This window comes from Schistocerca piceifrons, chromosome 3 (assembly GCF_021461385.2).
Source record: "Schistocerca piceifrons isolate TAMUIC-IGC-003096 chromosome 3, iqSchPice1.1, whole genome shotgun sequence".
Classification (NCBI taxonomy): Eukaryota; Metazoa; Arthropoda; class Insecta; order Orthoptera; family Acrididae; genus Schistocerca; species Schistocerca piceifrons.
Genome location: NC_060140.1, coordinates 637,750,098 through 637,765,604, shown reverse-complemented (window position 1 = coordinate 637,765,604; position 15,507 = coordinate 637,750,098). Strand labels below are relative to the sequence as shown.

The following is a 15,507-nucleotide window of genomic DNA, read 5'->3' as shown; positions in this document are numbered from 1 at the left end:
GTTGTATATAACTTATATAACAATATTTGGAAACATTTTTCCACATACACAAGGAATTAATGTTCATTGTAGACTTATACATTATGTGGATGTACACATTTTCTACCCATCGTTCTGTAACCATCTTTTATGTAGTTTTATGAAGTAAAATTATCAATTCACTTCTCAGTGTTACAGTATTTACACAGTTGGATTGGCTTCAGATGGTCAGGGTTTAATTCTAATGTCTGTAAATTTGTCTTATACTTCATATAATCAACAAATAAAATAACAACACTATTGTGTCTTTGATACAATGCATCTAGACTTTGTTAATCTGATGGTAAGAATGTTAACTAAATAGTTATTAACTTTGAATACAGTCACTACCTTCTTATTAAAATATAACTTCTTATAAAATACACTTATTATTAAAAAGTATATAAAATCCCATTGGTATGTAATAAGTAATCGAATTTATTAATTTCACATATTGGTTTGACTAATTCATTTGTATTAATAGGTGGTACAATTGGTGCATATTTCGGTATAGTCGATTGTGTTGATATTTTTTACCATAGAAACCTTGAAAACAGTCTATGTCCTCTTGCAATTATTCTAAATGTGAACCATTATAGTACAGTCACATTGTTGATTCATAAACATCTGTATGATATAAACCTACTGAGTCATTAATTTTATGAACTAAAATTCGAATAAATTTTCTGATGTTTTGGTGTATTTTTGTCAATCTCTAATTACCACAACTCTTCATCATCCATATTTAATTCTACGAGATCACGATTCATGATTGGAAGAAATGGATAACCTAAATATTTTATTTTCCATCTGAATTCTTTGGACTTGGTGACCATATAATTTATTTTTATGTAATTGTCTTTTATTAGAAATTAAAATATCAGGATTGAAGTTATCAAGATGAAATCTAATATCAGTATATCTTTTTGCCACAAATGAAATACATTTTCTTTTATATCTAATACATATCTAGTTGCTCCTCTATAGAAGCCTTTTAAATTCTTTTTATTCTATTTATTCACACTAGTTCCATAGCTACCAAATGAATCCTTTGTACCACATATAGGAGTATTCATTAATTTTGAAGGTTCTTCACTTAACTCACCATTTGTTTCCAGATTGTATGTGTATTTGAATAACATTGAAGCTTCTGTGAATACATCATCACTCAATTCAGTAGATTTGGTATCATACTGAATATTTGAGTAACCAGAATCATAAAGAAATTTCAGAGTTTCATCTGATCTATATATAATTTCTATTAAAAAAATACTTTTAATAATTTTATGAAATATTATTGATCTCATCAGAAACAACCTTACATATAAAGACAAGCGAGTGTTAATTATTATTGATTGTTTTTGGAAATATTTATTTGAGGATATGAACGTTGTTGAGATGCCATACATCTCCATGCTAAAAAAAAAGGTTGTAAAAGATTTGAAAATTTCTGCAGCAACGAAGTTACATCATTCAAACATGTACAAAATTCAACAATATTTATTAATGAACCATTAATCATGAGATCCAAACTGTCTTCTGCAGAAAATTTTCAATATTGGGTTTATGAAGAAGTTTTATCATCGATTTAAAAGAATGGGGAATGTGGAATGAAAGATCAAGTAACACACTTACATAATTTAAATGATTAATATTATTATTTCACCAATTCTTGAAATTCTTTGCTATAAAATTCTTTTCCATTATCTGTTTCTAAAGTTTTCGGTGAGTGATCTAGAGACCTAATTATGTCATTGATATATGATATTTTTAAATACTTTTTGATAAGCATCACTTGCATTCTTAACTAGTTTATCTATAACTCGATTAGCCCAAGGGAATTTTGAAAAAAGAACAGTGGCAGTTAATAAATATTTTTTCCTTTGTATATTTTTGAAATTCCCTTTAAGTTTCGAGAGTCCTTTTCAAATAGATCTGTTTGCCATAACTCATTAATACCAAATGAAACAATATCTTTTCTTTTAAAATGTTATTCCCATTGGTTTATGTAACTTATTAATAATTTCTGCACAAATATTTAAAGGAGTTACTGATGAATTCACCACTTCAACTACATTTTTAACAAATTTACTCTTTCTACATTTGCAAATTCAACATTCAATTCTCTGTCTTCAATTCTCATTCGCTGGTCTCTGAAGATTATGTCTTTCACTAAATTTTTTGCACATCAAGATGTATATATGGTTATCCATTTACACAGATAAAAATTTTATTTGTTTAAAATTTTTATGCCATTGTTTCAATATCATTTGATTCTAAAATAAGTTCGTGAAACATGAGTCATTCACCTAAAACAGATAGTGTTAACACACTGAGTTGTAAATATTTTATTTGTCGTTTTCATTTGAAGTAATGGATTATTGAACTGAGCTGGATATAAAGTTTCCAACTCATCAACATAACATCCTTTTATCTCTATTTTAAATTCAATAAGTTTATATTGGCCCCAAATAAAATAATTCTATTGAGTTTTACATCGTACTCAAATGTATATTTGAATATTTCATTACCACTACCAAACTGAAATTTCAGTTTTCTGAAGATCACTTAAATGACTCAGATACTGTGTTAAATGTGTCTTTGAGAAGTAATCTGAATAAGCTGTCTCAACTTCGGATTTTGCAAAGTAATTATTTACATTTGTTTTATTAATTTGATTGATCTTTTTGTTAAACTGTGATATAGTGACAAAGACACTGAACGGTGGTAGAATCCTTGTGTATTTAGATTTCATAACAAAATTGATTAACTCATTTTCTTAATATTATTTCATAGCAGTATCATAACCACTTATAGGGTCTTTTAAATTTACTAATCTTCTACATTTAAAATCAACATATCTTTTACTTACTTTAAATATGTGATGTAATTCCATATAAAATTATTTAATTGTACTTTCTACTTTTGATTACATTTTTGCTTCTAATTCATTTTTATGTAGTCTAAGTTTATTTTTCCAGTATTCAGATCACTTTTAGAATAATGTAGTTTTTCCAAAAATGTCCATTTATTAAAATCAAAATATCGTTGAACCTATAATTATCTGACAATGTTTTTAAAACAAATAAATATAAATGTTGGCAAATACATTCATTTAAATTCTGTATTGTTTCAGCATTATAATATGAGTAATTTTTTCCCAAATAAGTTACTAATTCTTTTTATGTTATCATCAAATGTATCAAAAACCAATTTCATATTATCTGATTTCTAACACCAAATGAAATGAGTTCCAACATGTGTGTAGACTTACTATTCCACGTTCAAGGTCCTTTGGTCTAATGTGTAATTCATCAATCATGAATACACCATGTATGTGATTAATTTGTAATTTTTTAACTACATGGACAGATGTGTGTAGACTTACTATTCCATATTCAAGGTCCTTTGGTCTTTTGTGTAATTCATCAATCATGAATACACCATGTATGCGATTAATTTGTAATTTTTAACTAATACTTAAATATCAAAATTAGATAAGGGATAACTATATTTTTAATTTCGTCATCGATTTCTTTTACATTTTCAAATTCTTTACTCTTACTTTCTATTACTAGATTATGTCTTTTCTGTTTTTCTAAATTTTTATCTGCTTGCTTTTTATTTGTTGCCACATTGGCAATGGCTCCAGAGCCACCAGCTAGTGAACCAATTGTTGCTTGATATGGTAATGCAGTCTGCAGTAATGGTAAAATCCTCTTTCATGTTTTGTTAGTCATAACTTTTTTCTGTTTTTTTGGATATTCAGTAACCTTCTTGACAATAGGGATACCAAATGTAATGATTACATTTCCATTTTTTGTCGTTTTATTTATCTTTCTTTTTTATGCATTAGTTGAAAAATTATGGACTCTTTTTAATTGTTAATTAATTAATTGAATTTTGACTGATTTTGAGTTTGTTTTATCACTATGCAGCAAAGTGTAATCAAAACTGAAGTTATTCAATTTTATATATAAAAATTATTATTAGTTTCACAAACTCCATCCATTAACATCAACATCAAGTTTTCCATATATTATTCATCTAATAGCTGTTATTGCTAATTTTTCTCGTGATTGAAGGGCCAGAAGCATGAATTCATTCTCCTGCAGCTAACTGAGGTTCTTTGTGAGCTTGATGTCTAGTTTCTCAGTCTTTATTATCTTGCTATGTAATATTATGTTTTTTACAAGCTTCATCCTTCACCACCTCTAAATACACTTTCTTCTAATTTTGTGCCAAGACAACAGTTATTATAATTACTATGATGCATTTCAGATGGTAATTTCTTAATCCAAATGCTTACTAATACTTTTCTATAATTTTCGCTTTTCCAAAAATGTGAGGAAAATTATTAGCAAATCTAAGTAGATATGGAATTTCTTTGGGATTGGTTATGATAAAATTTACTAAATTTATTAGTTAATGTTTGACTTATTCCAGCTTCTTCATTATAACAATTTTTGTATCTGGCTCATTTTTCATCATAAATTACTGATCTAATGATTAACTAACAGACATTATCCATCTGAACATATTCGAATGGTTTTTCTATATTTCTTTATGAGACTTTAATCTGTTACTTCATGTGAATTTGATTCTGTATCAACTATTTTTTATCTTCTTATGTTTGACAAACAGTGATTAAGAATTTCTTTTATCAATAATTCTTATTTTAACTCTACTTGATTTGATTTTATGTGGATTATTATCAGGATATAATGCCCCTGATGTGTACAAAAGTATTTGCATAGTTATTTCAATCAAGACTATCAAATTTTTCACTCAAATCGCCCATAGTAATATGTTTTTTAGTTAATCCATCTGTAGCTTCATATTGTTTATGACCAATAGTGATTTTATCATAATTGAAATTAACTGGTAAACTACCAACATTTTTGAAATGACTAACAGGTTGTAAACCAAACGTTGTATGTAAACTGTTGTTGATACACTTTAACATAATTTCACATATATTTACCCTTTTAAAATAATCATCAACCTTTAATTTTTTTAGCTGCACCTTCATTTGAGCTTTATTTTTTCTTTGCATTTAGTCAATGCATCTTGTATTCCTAATCCAGCTGATTTATAGTAATACTTCCCACCACTTCATCTTTTGACCAATTGTGTAGTTGCCTAATTGCTGATAAATCTCCAAAGTGTTCTATATGCTATATGATGACGATAGGGAATCATTTGTTCTTCAGTCTCTCTATTTTCGTCAGTAGCTTTCAGAACATTAATCCTAAACTTTCTATTCTTAGTTTTACATGTTCTATTGCATCAATAAAAGGTTGCTCTTCCTTTTTCTATTTTTCTCATTCTGTTGGTTGTTATTTCCATTGTTTAAACTCTACTTTTATTTGTTCCTTTACTCTTCTATTCTATCTAGCTTTATTAGCAATTTCAGGATTGTACATTATAAAGATTTATTGAAGATGAAAACCATCAACCAATTTTGTTTTAAATTTTTAGTTTAAAATAAATGTTTAACAGTTATGTTGTTAGGGAATCAACAGTAATGATGAGTCATCTTGTTGCATCATATTTCAAAAATTAAGATAATTTCTCACTAATTGCTTTGGTATTTTCGAATACGTCTGAGCAAAGTAAAAACAATCTATTCCTTTAAGTCTACCTCTAGTAAAAGATCCCTTAACTATTTCTTGATTTTCAAGAATGAAGTCATAAAAAAGTACAACTGAATTACTTTCACATTGATCTAATGGAATGATTTCACCATTACTTTAACAAAAGTAGAAATTTTTTCATTATGCTTATCTTGAAGTTTTTAACACCTTTTTATAAACTCTGAGTAGTTCGGTTGACCTAAGCTTTTAGAATAAATATGCAAATAGTTAACTTTATTCCAATTCAAACATCGAAGTGCTAAAATATAGTTATAAATAATTAACATTGCCTTTACAAGACAACTTGGTTGCACATCAGATAGAATTTGTTAAAATTTTATCATGCTTATATTTTAACTTCTTCCCAGGAATTCTTATTTTCAGTTCCCTATAAGGTTTCATTAAATCAAATAATATTTTATTAATAGACATAGGTTGTGTATTTCAGTTGTGTGACAAATCATCTGTTCTCGAAAAAAGATTGATTGTATCTATGAGACAGTATAAAAATGTGGCACTAATTGGTTTTTATTCAACATTACAAACTACATATATTACATCAAAAAATTATTAACTGTGTGATGATGAAACAGTTGAAATTCGTGTTGATCACTATAGTTCATGAACTTAAAAAAAATTATTCATACAAAAAAGCCAAATATTCACATTGAAGTAGATGAAATTTTACACAGAGTAACTATTTAAAATATATGGATATCAAGGATAGTATTGAAAGTATGCTTGAATTTAGTGGACAAATTGTTGTAGCTAATAAAAAGACTATGAATAACAATGTCCCATAATTGTGCCATTCAAATAAAATAATAAAAATTTTAATCTTTCTAATGGAATATTTGTAAAACATACTGATCATTTTCATCAAGAAACGAATATTACTTCTTCATTGAAGAGTAACGTTGATTTTGGCGGACCAATAATTTATGAACCAATTTTGTTTGGAAAAATTTCGATTTTGATCCTGTTCAACATTTAGAAATTACTATAACCGATGAAAATGACAATTTGATAGATTTTAATGGTGCTTCTGTAACAGTTATTTTAGCAATGTCTTAATCCTTAATTGCAGACTAAGGTCAGCTATTTTTTGATGCAAAAGTCTGCCTTTTGCTTACATTTAATAACAATTTTTCTTAAGAAAATCATGAAGAAAATCGAGAGTTATCAGTAAATGAGAAAAGTAAAAATAATTTAAATTTAACCAATTAGGATTTACAAGAGTTGGAACTTTAGTAGTGGCAGTTATTTATTTACAGCTCGTACAAAATGGATATTTGTTTGAAAGTTTAACAGACCTTCAAATTAGTCACCAGCATTGTCTATAACCTGTTGCCAGTGATGTGGAAGTTGTAGGATACTCTTAGCAGTTCCAGTTGTATTGACAGTTCGAGTGGCACGATCTATTGCCTAACGAATTTGTAGCAGTTTTGAAGCGAATGCTGTGGAATGTTTCCTTCAGTTTAGAAATCGAGTTGAACTCATGATGGCTTAAGTCAGGGGAGTGCAGTAGGTGGTATAGCACTTAGGAGCCCCATCAGTCAAACACCACAGCAACAGCTTGCACTGTAAATGTTTGAGCCTTATCCTGCAATCTGATTGTCAGGTCCTGCAGAAAGTGTCATCACTTCTGTCTCTACGCTGTTCATTTTTGGAACACAACCTATGACCAGCTTAGAGACTGAAGTGATGACACTTTTTGCAGGAGCTGACCATCATTTGTAGGACAATACTGAAGCACGTACAGTGCAAGCTGTTACTGATTTGTTTGACTGATGGGGCCGCTAGGTTCTGTACCACCTACTGCACTCCCCTGACTTAAGCCCTCATGAGTTCAACTCGATTTCTAAACTGAAAGAAACACTTCACAGCATTCACGTCAGAACTGCTACAAATTCATTGGGCAATAGACTGCCCTGCTCGAACTGTCAACACAACGGGCACTGTTAAGAGTACCCTATCACTTCCACATCGCTGGCAATGAGTTATACACAATGCTGGTGACGACTTTGAAAGTCAGTAAAACTTAGAAACACGTATCTATTTTGTATGAGCTGTAAATAAGTATTGCCACTATTAAAGATCCAACCCTCATAGAAATTAATAGAAATATTGGTGACTGATCTTTGCTTCCTAACCATGCACAGTTATACATAAGCTTTGGTATTAGTAGAGTTGATGGCACATATTATCCCAAATACAATGGAAAACCCTATAGAAAGTTAATCGATAATTGTGTTTCAAAAGTGATTGACTTCATAACCATAAAGAAAGGAAATTATATTCTATCTAGAATTCAACATTCTTATATTTCTCCATCAGTTCTGTTCATTTTGACTTCATCAATTACTAATAAGATAAGTATGGTGGGTCACATTCTTAATAATGGAAAATTAAAGGGTAAGAAAAATGAAATACTTTCCGCCTTTCAAATACTTGGAGGGTTTTGTTGCAACTTCCCCAAATGATTTTAGAAATTCTGATGGAATGTTATCTATCCCTTCTGCCTTATTTGACCGTAAGTCCTCCAAAGCTCTTTTAAATTCCGTTTCTAATACTGGATCCCCTGTCTCTTCTAAATCGACTCCTATTTCTTCTTCTATCACATCAGACAAATCTTCACCCTCATAGAGGCTTTCAATGTATTCTTTCCCTATCTGCTCTCTCCTCTGCATTTAACAGTGGAATTCCCGTTGCACTCTTAACGTTACCACCGTTGCTTTTAATGTCACCAAAGGTTGTTTTGACTTTCCTGTATGCTGAGTCTGTCCTTCTGACAATCCTATCTTTTTCGATGTCTTCACATTTTTTCCTGCAGCCGTTTCGTCTTAGCTTCCCTGCACTTCCTATTTATTTCATTCCTCAGCGACTTGTATTTCTGTATTCCTGATTTTCCCGGAACATGTTTGTACTTCCTCCTTTCATCAATCAACTGAAGTATTTCTTCTGTTACCCATGGTTTCTTCGCAGCTACCTTCTTTGTACCTATGTTTTCCCTCCCAACTTCTGTGATGGCCCTTTTTAGAGATGTCCATTCCTCTTCAACTGTACTGCCTACTGCGCTATTCCTTATTGCTGTATCTATAGCGTTAGAGAACTTCAAACGTATCTCGTCATTCCTTAGTACTTCCGTATCCCACTTCTTTGCGTATTGATTCTTCCTGACTAATGTCTTGAACTTCAGCCTATTCTTCATCACTACTATATTTTGATCTGAGTCTATATCTGCTCCTGGGTACGCCTTACAATCCTGTATATGATTTCGGAATCTCTGTCTGACCATGATGTAATCTAATTGAAATCTTCCCGTATCTCCCGGCCTTTTCCAAGTATACCTCCTCCTCTTGTGATTCTTGAACAGGGTATTCGCTTGTACTAGCTGAAACTTGTTACAGAACTCAATTAGTCTTTCTCCTCTTTCATTCCTTGTCCCAAGCCCATATTGTCCTGTAACCTTTTCTTCTAATCCTTCCCCTACAACTGCATTCCAGTCGCCCATGACTATTAGATTTTCGTCCCCCTTTACATACTGCATTACCCTTTCGATATCTTCATACACTTTCTCTATCTGTTCATCTTCAGCTTGCGACGTCGGCATGTATACCTGAACTATCGGTGTCGGTGTTGGTCTGCTGTCGATTCTGATTAGGACGACCCGGTCACTGAACTGTTCACAGTAACACACTCTCTGCCCTACCTTCCTATTCATAACGAATCCTACACCTGTTATACCATTTTCTGCTGCTGTTGATATTACCCGATACTCATCTGACCAGAAATCCTTGTCTTCCTTCCACTTCACTGACCCCTACTATATCTAGATTGAGCCTTTGCATTTCCCTTTTCAGATTTTCTAGTTTCCCTACCATGTCCAAGCTTCTGACATTCCACGCCCCGACTTTATCCTTTCGTTGATTATTCAATCTTTTTCTCATGGTAACCTCCCCCTGGGCAGTCCCCTCCCTGAGATCCGATTGGGGGACTATTCCGGAATTTTTTGCCAATGGAGAGATCATCATGACACTTCATCAATTACAGGCCACATGTCCTGTGGATACACGTTACGTGTCTTTAATGCAGTGGTTTCCATTGCCATCTGCATCCTCATGTTGTTGATCATTGCTGATTCTTCCGCCTTTAGGGGCAATTTCCCACTCCTAGGACAATAGAGTGCCCTGAACCTCTATCCGCTCCTGCGCCCTCTTTGACAAGCCCGTTGGCAGAATGAGGCTGACTTCTTATGCCAGAAGTCTTCGGCCGCCAATGCTGATTATTTATCGAAATTTAGGCAGTTGCGGTGATCGAACCCAGGACCGAAGACGTTTTGATTATGAATCAAAGACGGTACCCCTAGACCATGCGTCATATATATATTTCATAAATCTAGATCTAAGTAGTCATGTGCTGATGCTACAATAGATTGTACAGTAACGCTGTAGAGATTAATAATTATGCAATTATGCCAATAATTTCATTTGGGATGACTAAAGCCTTTAGATTAATGTTTTCTGTTTTTCCGATGTGCACCTATAAGTACATCAGTATTCCCGCACAAGAAAAGAGCGAGAGGGATGACAACAATCAGGAACTGCAAAAGTGCACTCAAATTAAAGAAAAATAGCTGCCCTGAATGCCTCTCTGCAGAGGGGGCGAAGCATTGTGAGTTTATAGAGCATTCATGGAACAATGGCAAACTGTAAGAAAGGGAGGAACAAGGGACACAAAGTTGTGAAACGATTAAGGATAATGTCAAAAGCCAGAAATTTCTAACAGTCAGTAGGAAAATTAAATATTGCTACAGACAATATTGAGTTTCATTTTAAGCCTTGGAGTACTAGAGATAAACTTATTTCAATTTTCAAATACTAGTTTCTAGGCCATCATTTTTCGTACCCATCTGAGAACAGCTTCAGTATTGTTTATTTTTATTTTTGTTCAATTCACATGCAGTTTTGGAGTTGGTGGTTGTTGACGTCATGGGCGCTATTATTTAACTTCTGCACTTCTGCCAGGTGCACTTCTACCTGAAAGTAGAAAAATAGATGTCATTAATCTATACACTTAGCTATTCCAGAATGAAATTATTCGTCAGTTCAGCACTGTCTATGAATACAGTAGCAAACTTCAACATGTCTACTACATGTCCGAAATTAATGACTTTTAGCATTGATCCTAAACTTTTCTTAACATGTTTCATGTTAGTTCCTTTCTTACAGCTAGCTTCGTGCATTGTTCTCAAGTTCTTTGATTGTTATTCAATAAGTAAATAACACAATAAAATTCCTTTTTCTGTTATATTTCCCATTCAGAGTAATGATATTAAAGACTGTCCATAACCTACATAATTCTCTTTCTCTTGTTCAAGTTTTGGAAGTGACATCGTCCTTAGATAATACTTGGAGGAGAAGTACCACTAAGAGGAAAATAATAACTCGTTTTTTTACAGGCTGACATGAAGACTGTGACATACAGCACTAAATATGTTTCCACTCCAGCGTTCGAAGATGTCTTAGATGTCATTGGCTCCAGAGGAAAGTTTCAGAAGAGGCTGAATATCATTTACTTGTGTGTTGGTCCATGCTTCACTGTGATGTGCGCCCTTGTGTACCATCTTGCAGTGCAAACTCCTGATCACTGGTGTCACGTTCCAGGCAGGGATCAGACTAACCTTTCAGCTGCTGAGTGGAAGACCATTACAATTCCCAGGTAAGAATTATGTGAAAAACGTTAATTGTGAATTATAAATTATACGTAATCTGGTACCACGAGACACGTGACTAACCTTCTGCAATAGCGTTTTTTACCAGAATTCTCACACTGAAATATTGTGATAACACGACTAGCGTCAAATCCTACAAGGTGTTCAGTCTCTAGGGTTGTTCTTTATGTAGGTCCATACACACTTGAAATTATTTCTTGCCGTTTTATGTGATGCAATAAATCCGTTTTACTTCCATTAAGTGTAAGAAATTTCGTTACTTACTTCTGTCAATGCTTCTAACAAAATTATAAATACATCTTCCTTTATTAGAGCGATACTTGTACTTGGCAGTGAATGACACAATCAGATAAGCGTAACGTACAGTCAAATGTCATAAACAGATGTACTTTTTAAAAGCAAAATTTAGAGTAGTCCTGCAAATTCATTAATATGTGACATCAGCAATTTGAAATATTTAAGCTGTACAGGTTAACAGTTGTTCTAAGAAACTAGATCACTCTAAAAAGTTACACGAATCATCAACTTTTCATCTTCTCTGTAGACATCGTTCTGAGAATGTTTCTAATGATTTGATAGTAAATAACTATAATTTATCATATCTTTCTAGCCATTTAGTACAGCTGATTGTTTCAAATTTTCGTATGTTTTTTGCGTTCTTTTATTTACGCCACATACATGGGAAAAGTTTTACTCCTTAAACATGGATTAAGTGCCAATGAATAAAGATTAAAACTAAAATTCTAGACAAAATTAAGGTAATAACTCGTTATGAAATGTGTCCTCAAATCAGAAAAGTATTCACATGCAGCATGGAAAATTTTATAATACACTACTGGCCATTAAAATTGCTACACTACGAAGATGACGTGCTACAGACGCGAAATTTAACCGACAGGAAGAAGATCCTATGATATGCAAATGATTAGCTTTTCAGAGCATTCACACAAGGTTGGCGCCGGTGGCGACACTACAACGTTCTGACATGAGGAAAGTTTCCAACCGATTTCTCATACACAAACAGCAGTTGACCGGCGTTGTCTGGTGAAACGTTTTTGTGATGCCTCGTGTAAGGAGGAGAAATGCGTACCATCAAGTTTCCGACTTTGATAAAGGTCGGATTGTAGCCTATCGCGATTTCGGATTATCGTATCGCGACATTGCTGCTCACGTTGGTCGAGATCCAATGAGTGTTAGCAGAGTATGCAATCGGTGGGTTCAGGAGGCTGATACGGAACGCCGTGCTGAATCCCAACGGCCTCGTATCAGTAACAGTCGAGATGACAGGCATCTTATCCGCATGGTTGTAACGGATCGTACAGCCACGTCTTGATCCCTGAGTTAACAGATGGGGACGTTTGCAAGACAACAACCATCCGCACGAACAGTTCGACGACGTTTGCAGCAGCATGGACTATCAGCTCGGAGACCATGGCTGCGGTTGCCCTTGACGCTGCATCACTGACAGGAGCGCCTGCGATGGTGTGCTCAACGACGAACCTGGGTGCACGAATGGCAAAACGTCATTTTTTGTGATGGATCCAGGTTCTGTTTACAGCATCATGACGGCCGCATCCGTGTTTGGCGACATCGCGGTGAACGCACATTGGAAGCGTGTATTTGTCATCGCCATACTGGCGTATCACCCGGCGTGATGGTAATGGGGTGCCATTGGTTACACGTCTCGGTCACCTCTTGCTGGCATTGACGGCACATTGAACAATGGACGTTACATTTCAGATGTGTTACGACCCGTGGATCTACCCTTCATTCGTTCCCTGCGAAACCCTACATTTCAGCACTATAATGCACGACCGCATGTTGCAGGTCCTGTATGGGTCTTTCTGGATACAAAAAATGTTCGACTGCTGTCCTGGTCAGCACATTCTCCAAATCTCTCACCAACTGAAAACGTCTGGTCAATGGTGGGCGAGCAACTGGCTCGTCACAATACGCCAGTCACTACTCTTGATGAACTGTGGTATCGCGTTGAAGCTGCATGGGCAGCTGTACCTGTACACGCCATCCAAGCTCTGTTCGACTCAATCCCCAGGCGTATCAAGGCCGTTATTACGGCCAGAGGTGGATGTTCTGGGTACTGATTTCTCAAGGTCTATGCACCCAAATTGCTTGAAAATGTAATCACATGTCAGTTCTAGCATAATCTATTTGTTCAATGAATACCCGTTTATCATCTGCATTTCTTCTTGGTGTAGAAATTTTAATGGCTAGTAGTGTAATTTACCCATTAATACAAAACATCTGTCATATTACCAACTAAGTCGAAACATTTCTTCTGGGTAACTAAGTTTCAGTTTTACGTTTGAAAAAAAGTTAAAGTATGTGCAAAACAGTAAATAAAGATGTTTAATGATTATAAAGAATCAGCCTCAAATTCAAATAGAAACCGGATGTTGACCTAGATTTTGGGGCGGATAACCACGCCTTGTTCGGAACACACTAAAACTACAAACCGCCTAAAGAGGCATGGACCATGCCAGGTAATTGAAATTGGTTGTGAGTCGAAAGAGACAGTGCTTGCTATCACTATTACTATCTGTACTCCCAATTTTTGTCAGTTTCGTTCCATCCATGTTATCAAATCGTTCTTTAGGACCCGAAAAATACGTAGTCATTGAATAAATTATACTCTCTTGGCTGATACAACTAAGGTAGAATTCGTCGAATAGTTTCTCAAAGATGGTAGATACTCCAAACTGTTAAAAACTTGTTGAGCCGAAATCGCCAGATAACGTGTCGCGATCCAGTTGTATCAGTCCTGCCAACTTGATTCTTGAAGTCTTTACCACGTAATTAGTATTTCATGATCAGTCCGACTTGCAGCCAGATACTTGACGTCGACAGATTGCCACAATTTTTCGGATGACAACCATTATCTTCATGAGAGACTCACATACAGTGAAAAAAGCAGAATCGTTAGCATCCTAAATTTCGTGGCAAGATTCTGACATTATCCTGCTGCAAGCCCAAATCACCATGGAGGCTTGTCAATCTCCGGAGTATTGTCATGACTTCCTTTGAACATAATCCATCTTGTAGCTCTTCGTTTCTACAATGGATTCGAAAAGGCAACTGCCACCTTTCTTTGAAAATCTGTAGCTTAAAAATCAAAATTAATCCGCTGATTAACGATATTTACTTTAAAGTGTAATAGCAGTTTGGGTGTTCAGTTCCATTGAAATCTCTGCCATTTCAACTCGCATATAGTGTGTCATAGATAGCACATTAAATTAAATGCGATCAAGGGCGAGACAGCTGTGTTGAAAGCCTCAAGGTGGTAAAAAGGGAGCTTATCATGTCTGACAGGCGCCTAGGATTCCGAACTCGATAATCTTCCGCTGCGTTCGGCACAAGTTGGCCTCGCTTTGCCAAGTGTAGGGAATCCTCGCCGTCGGCCTAGGCTACGGAAAAGTTGGGAGTGGTTCTTTCAGGTCAACCCCGCTTTTGTTCATACCGGAGACCGGAGGTTATGGGAGTGGGGAGGGGGTGTAGGGGGAGGAGAGCCACCCTCAAAAGAAAACGGCAACTGCGAGCTAATGAAACCACCAGCATCCCGTAGTTCTCCCTCATTTTTGCTCGGTTTTCGCAGTCAGTAGGTGAGTTACATGGCCGTTCTTGGTCAGTCTCTCCAGCTGCCAGCACGTTGACATGCAAGCTGCTTCCTTGAAGTGAGCCGTCCCGTCTCTGTTCTAACGTTTCTCCTCGAGTTAGACCTTTCTTAAAATGATTTATAGGGTGACTAGCTGCAGATGGGCAACGTGTAGCATCTATTTTTTCTTGTTTGTATGTGTGTGTGTGTGTGTGTGTGTGTGTGTGTGTGTGTGTGTGTTCGTGTATGTGTGCTTTCGTGTGTACGCGCGCGCTCGAAGCTCGCCTGCGTGCATACGCTCCTTTGTATAGTTTCACACAAGTTCAGTGTATCCTTCCTCACAGCTATCTTGAAAATATTGAACATGCTTCTGTTAAACTACGTAATTTTTTTTTCAAAGAGACATTTATCTCATTATTGCGCAGAGTGACGGCGAGAGGGGGGGGGGGGGAGCTACCTGATTCTATTTAAGATACTATCAATAGCACTAGACTGCAGAACACACACCT

General features: G+C 34.9%; 1 protein-coding gene across 1 annotated transcript in view; it reads left to right on the top strand.

Moving 5' to 3' along the window:
* LOC124788911 (solute carrier family 22 member 9-like) overlaps positions 1-15,507 on the top strand; it is an 80,607-nt gene that overhangs the window by 23,771 nt on the left and 41,329 nt on the right. The window contains exon 2 of the mRNA XM_047256193.1: positions 11,116-11,375. Within this exon, the coding sequence (XP_047112149.1) occupies positions 11,122-11,375 (254 nt within the window). The 5' untranslated portion in view covers positions 11,116-11,121. The remainder of the gene's footprint in view (positions 1-11,115; positions 11,376-15,507) is intronic.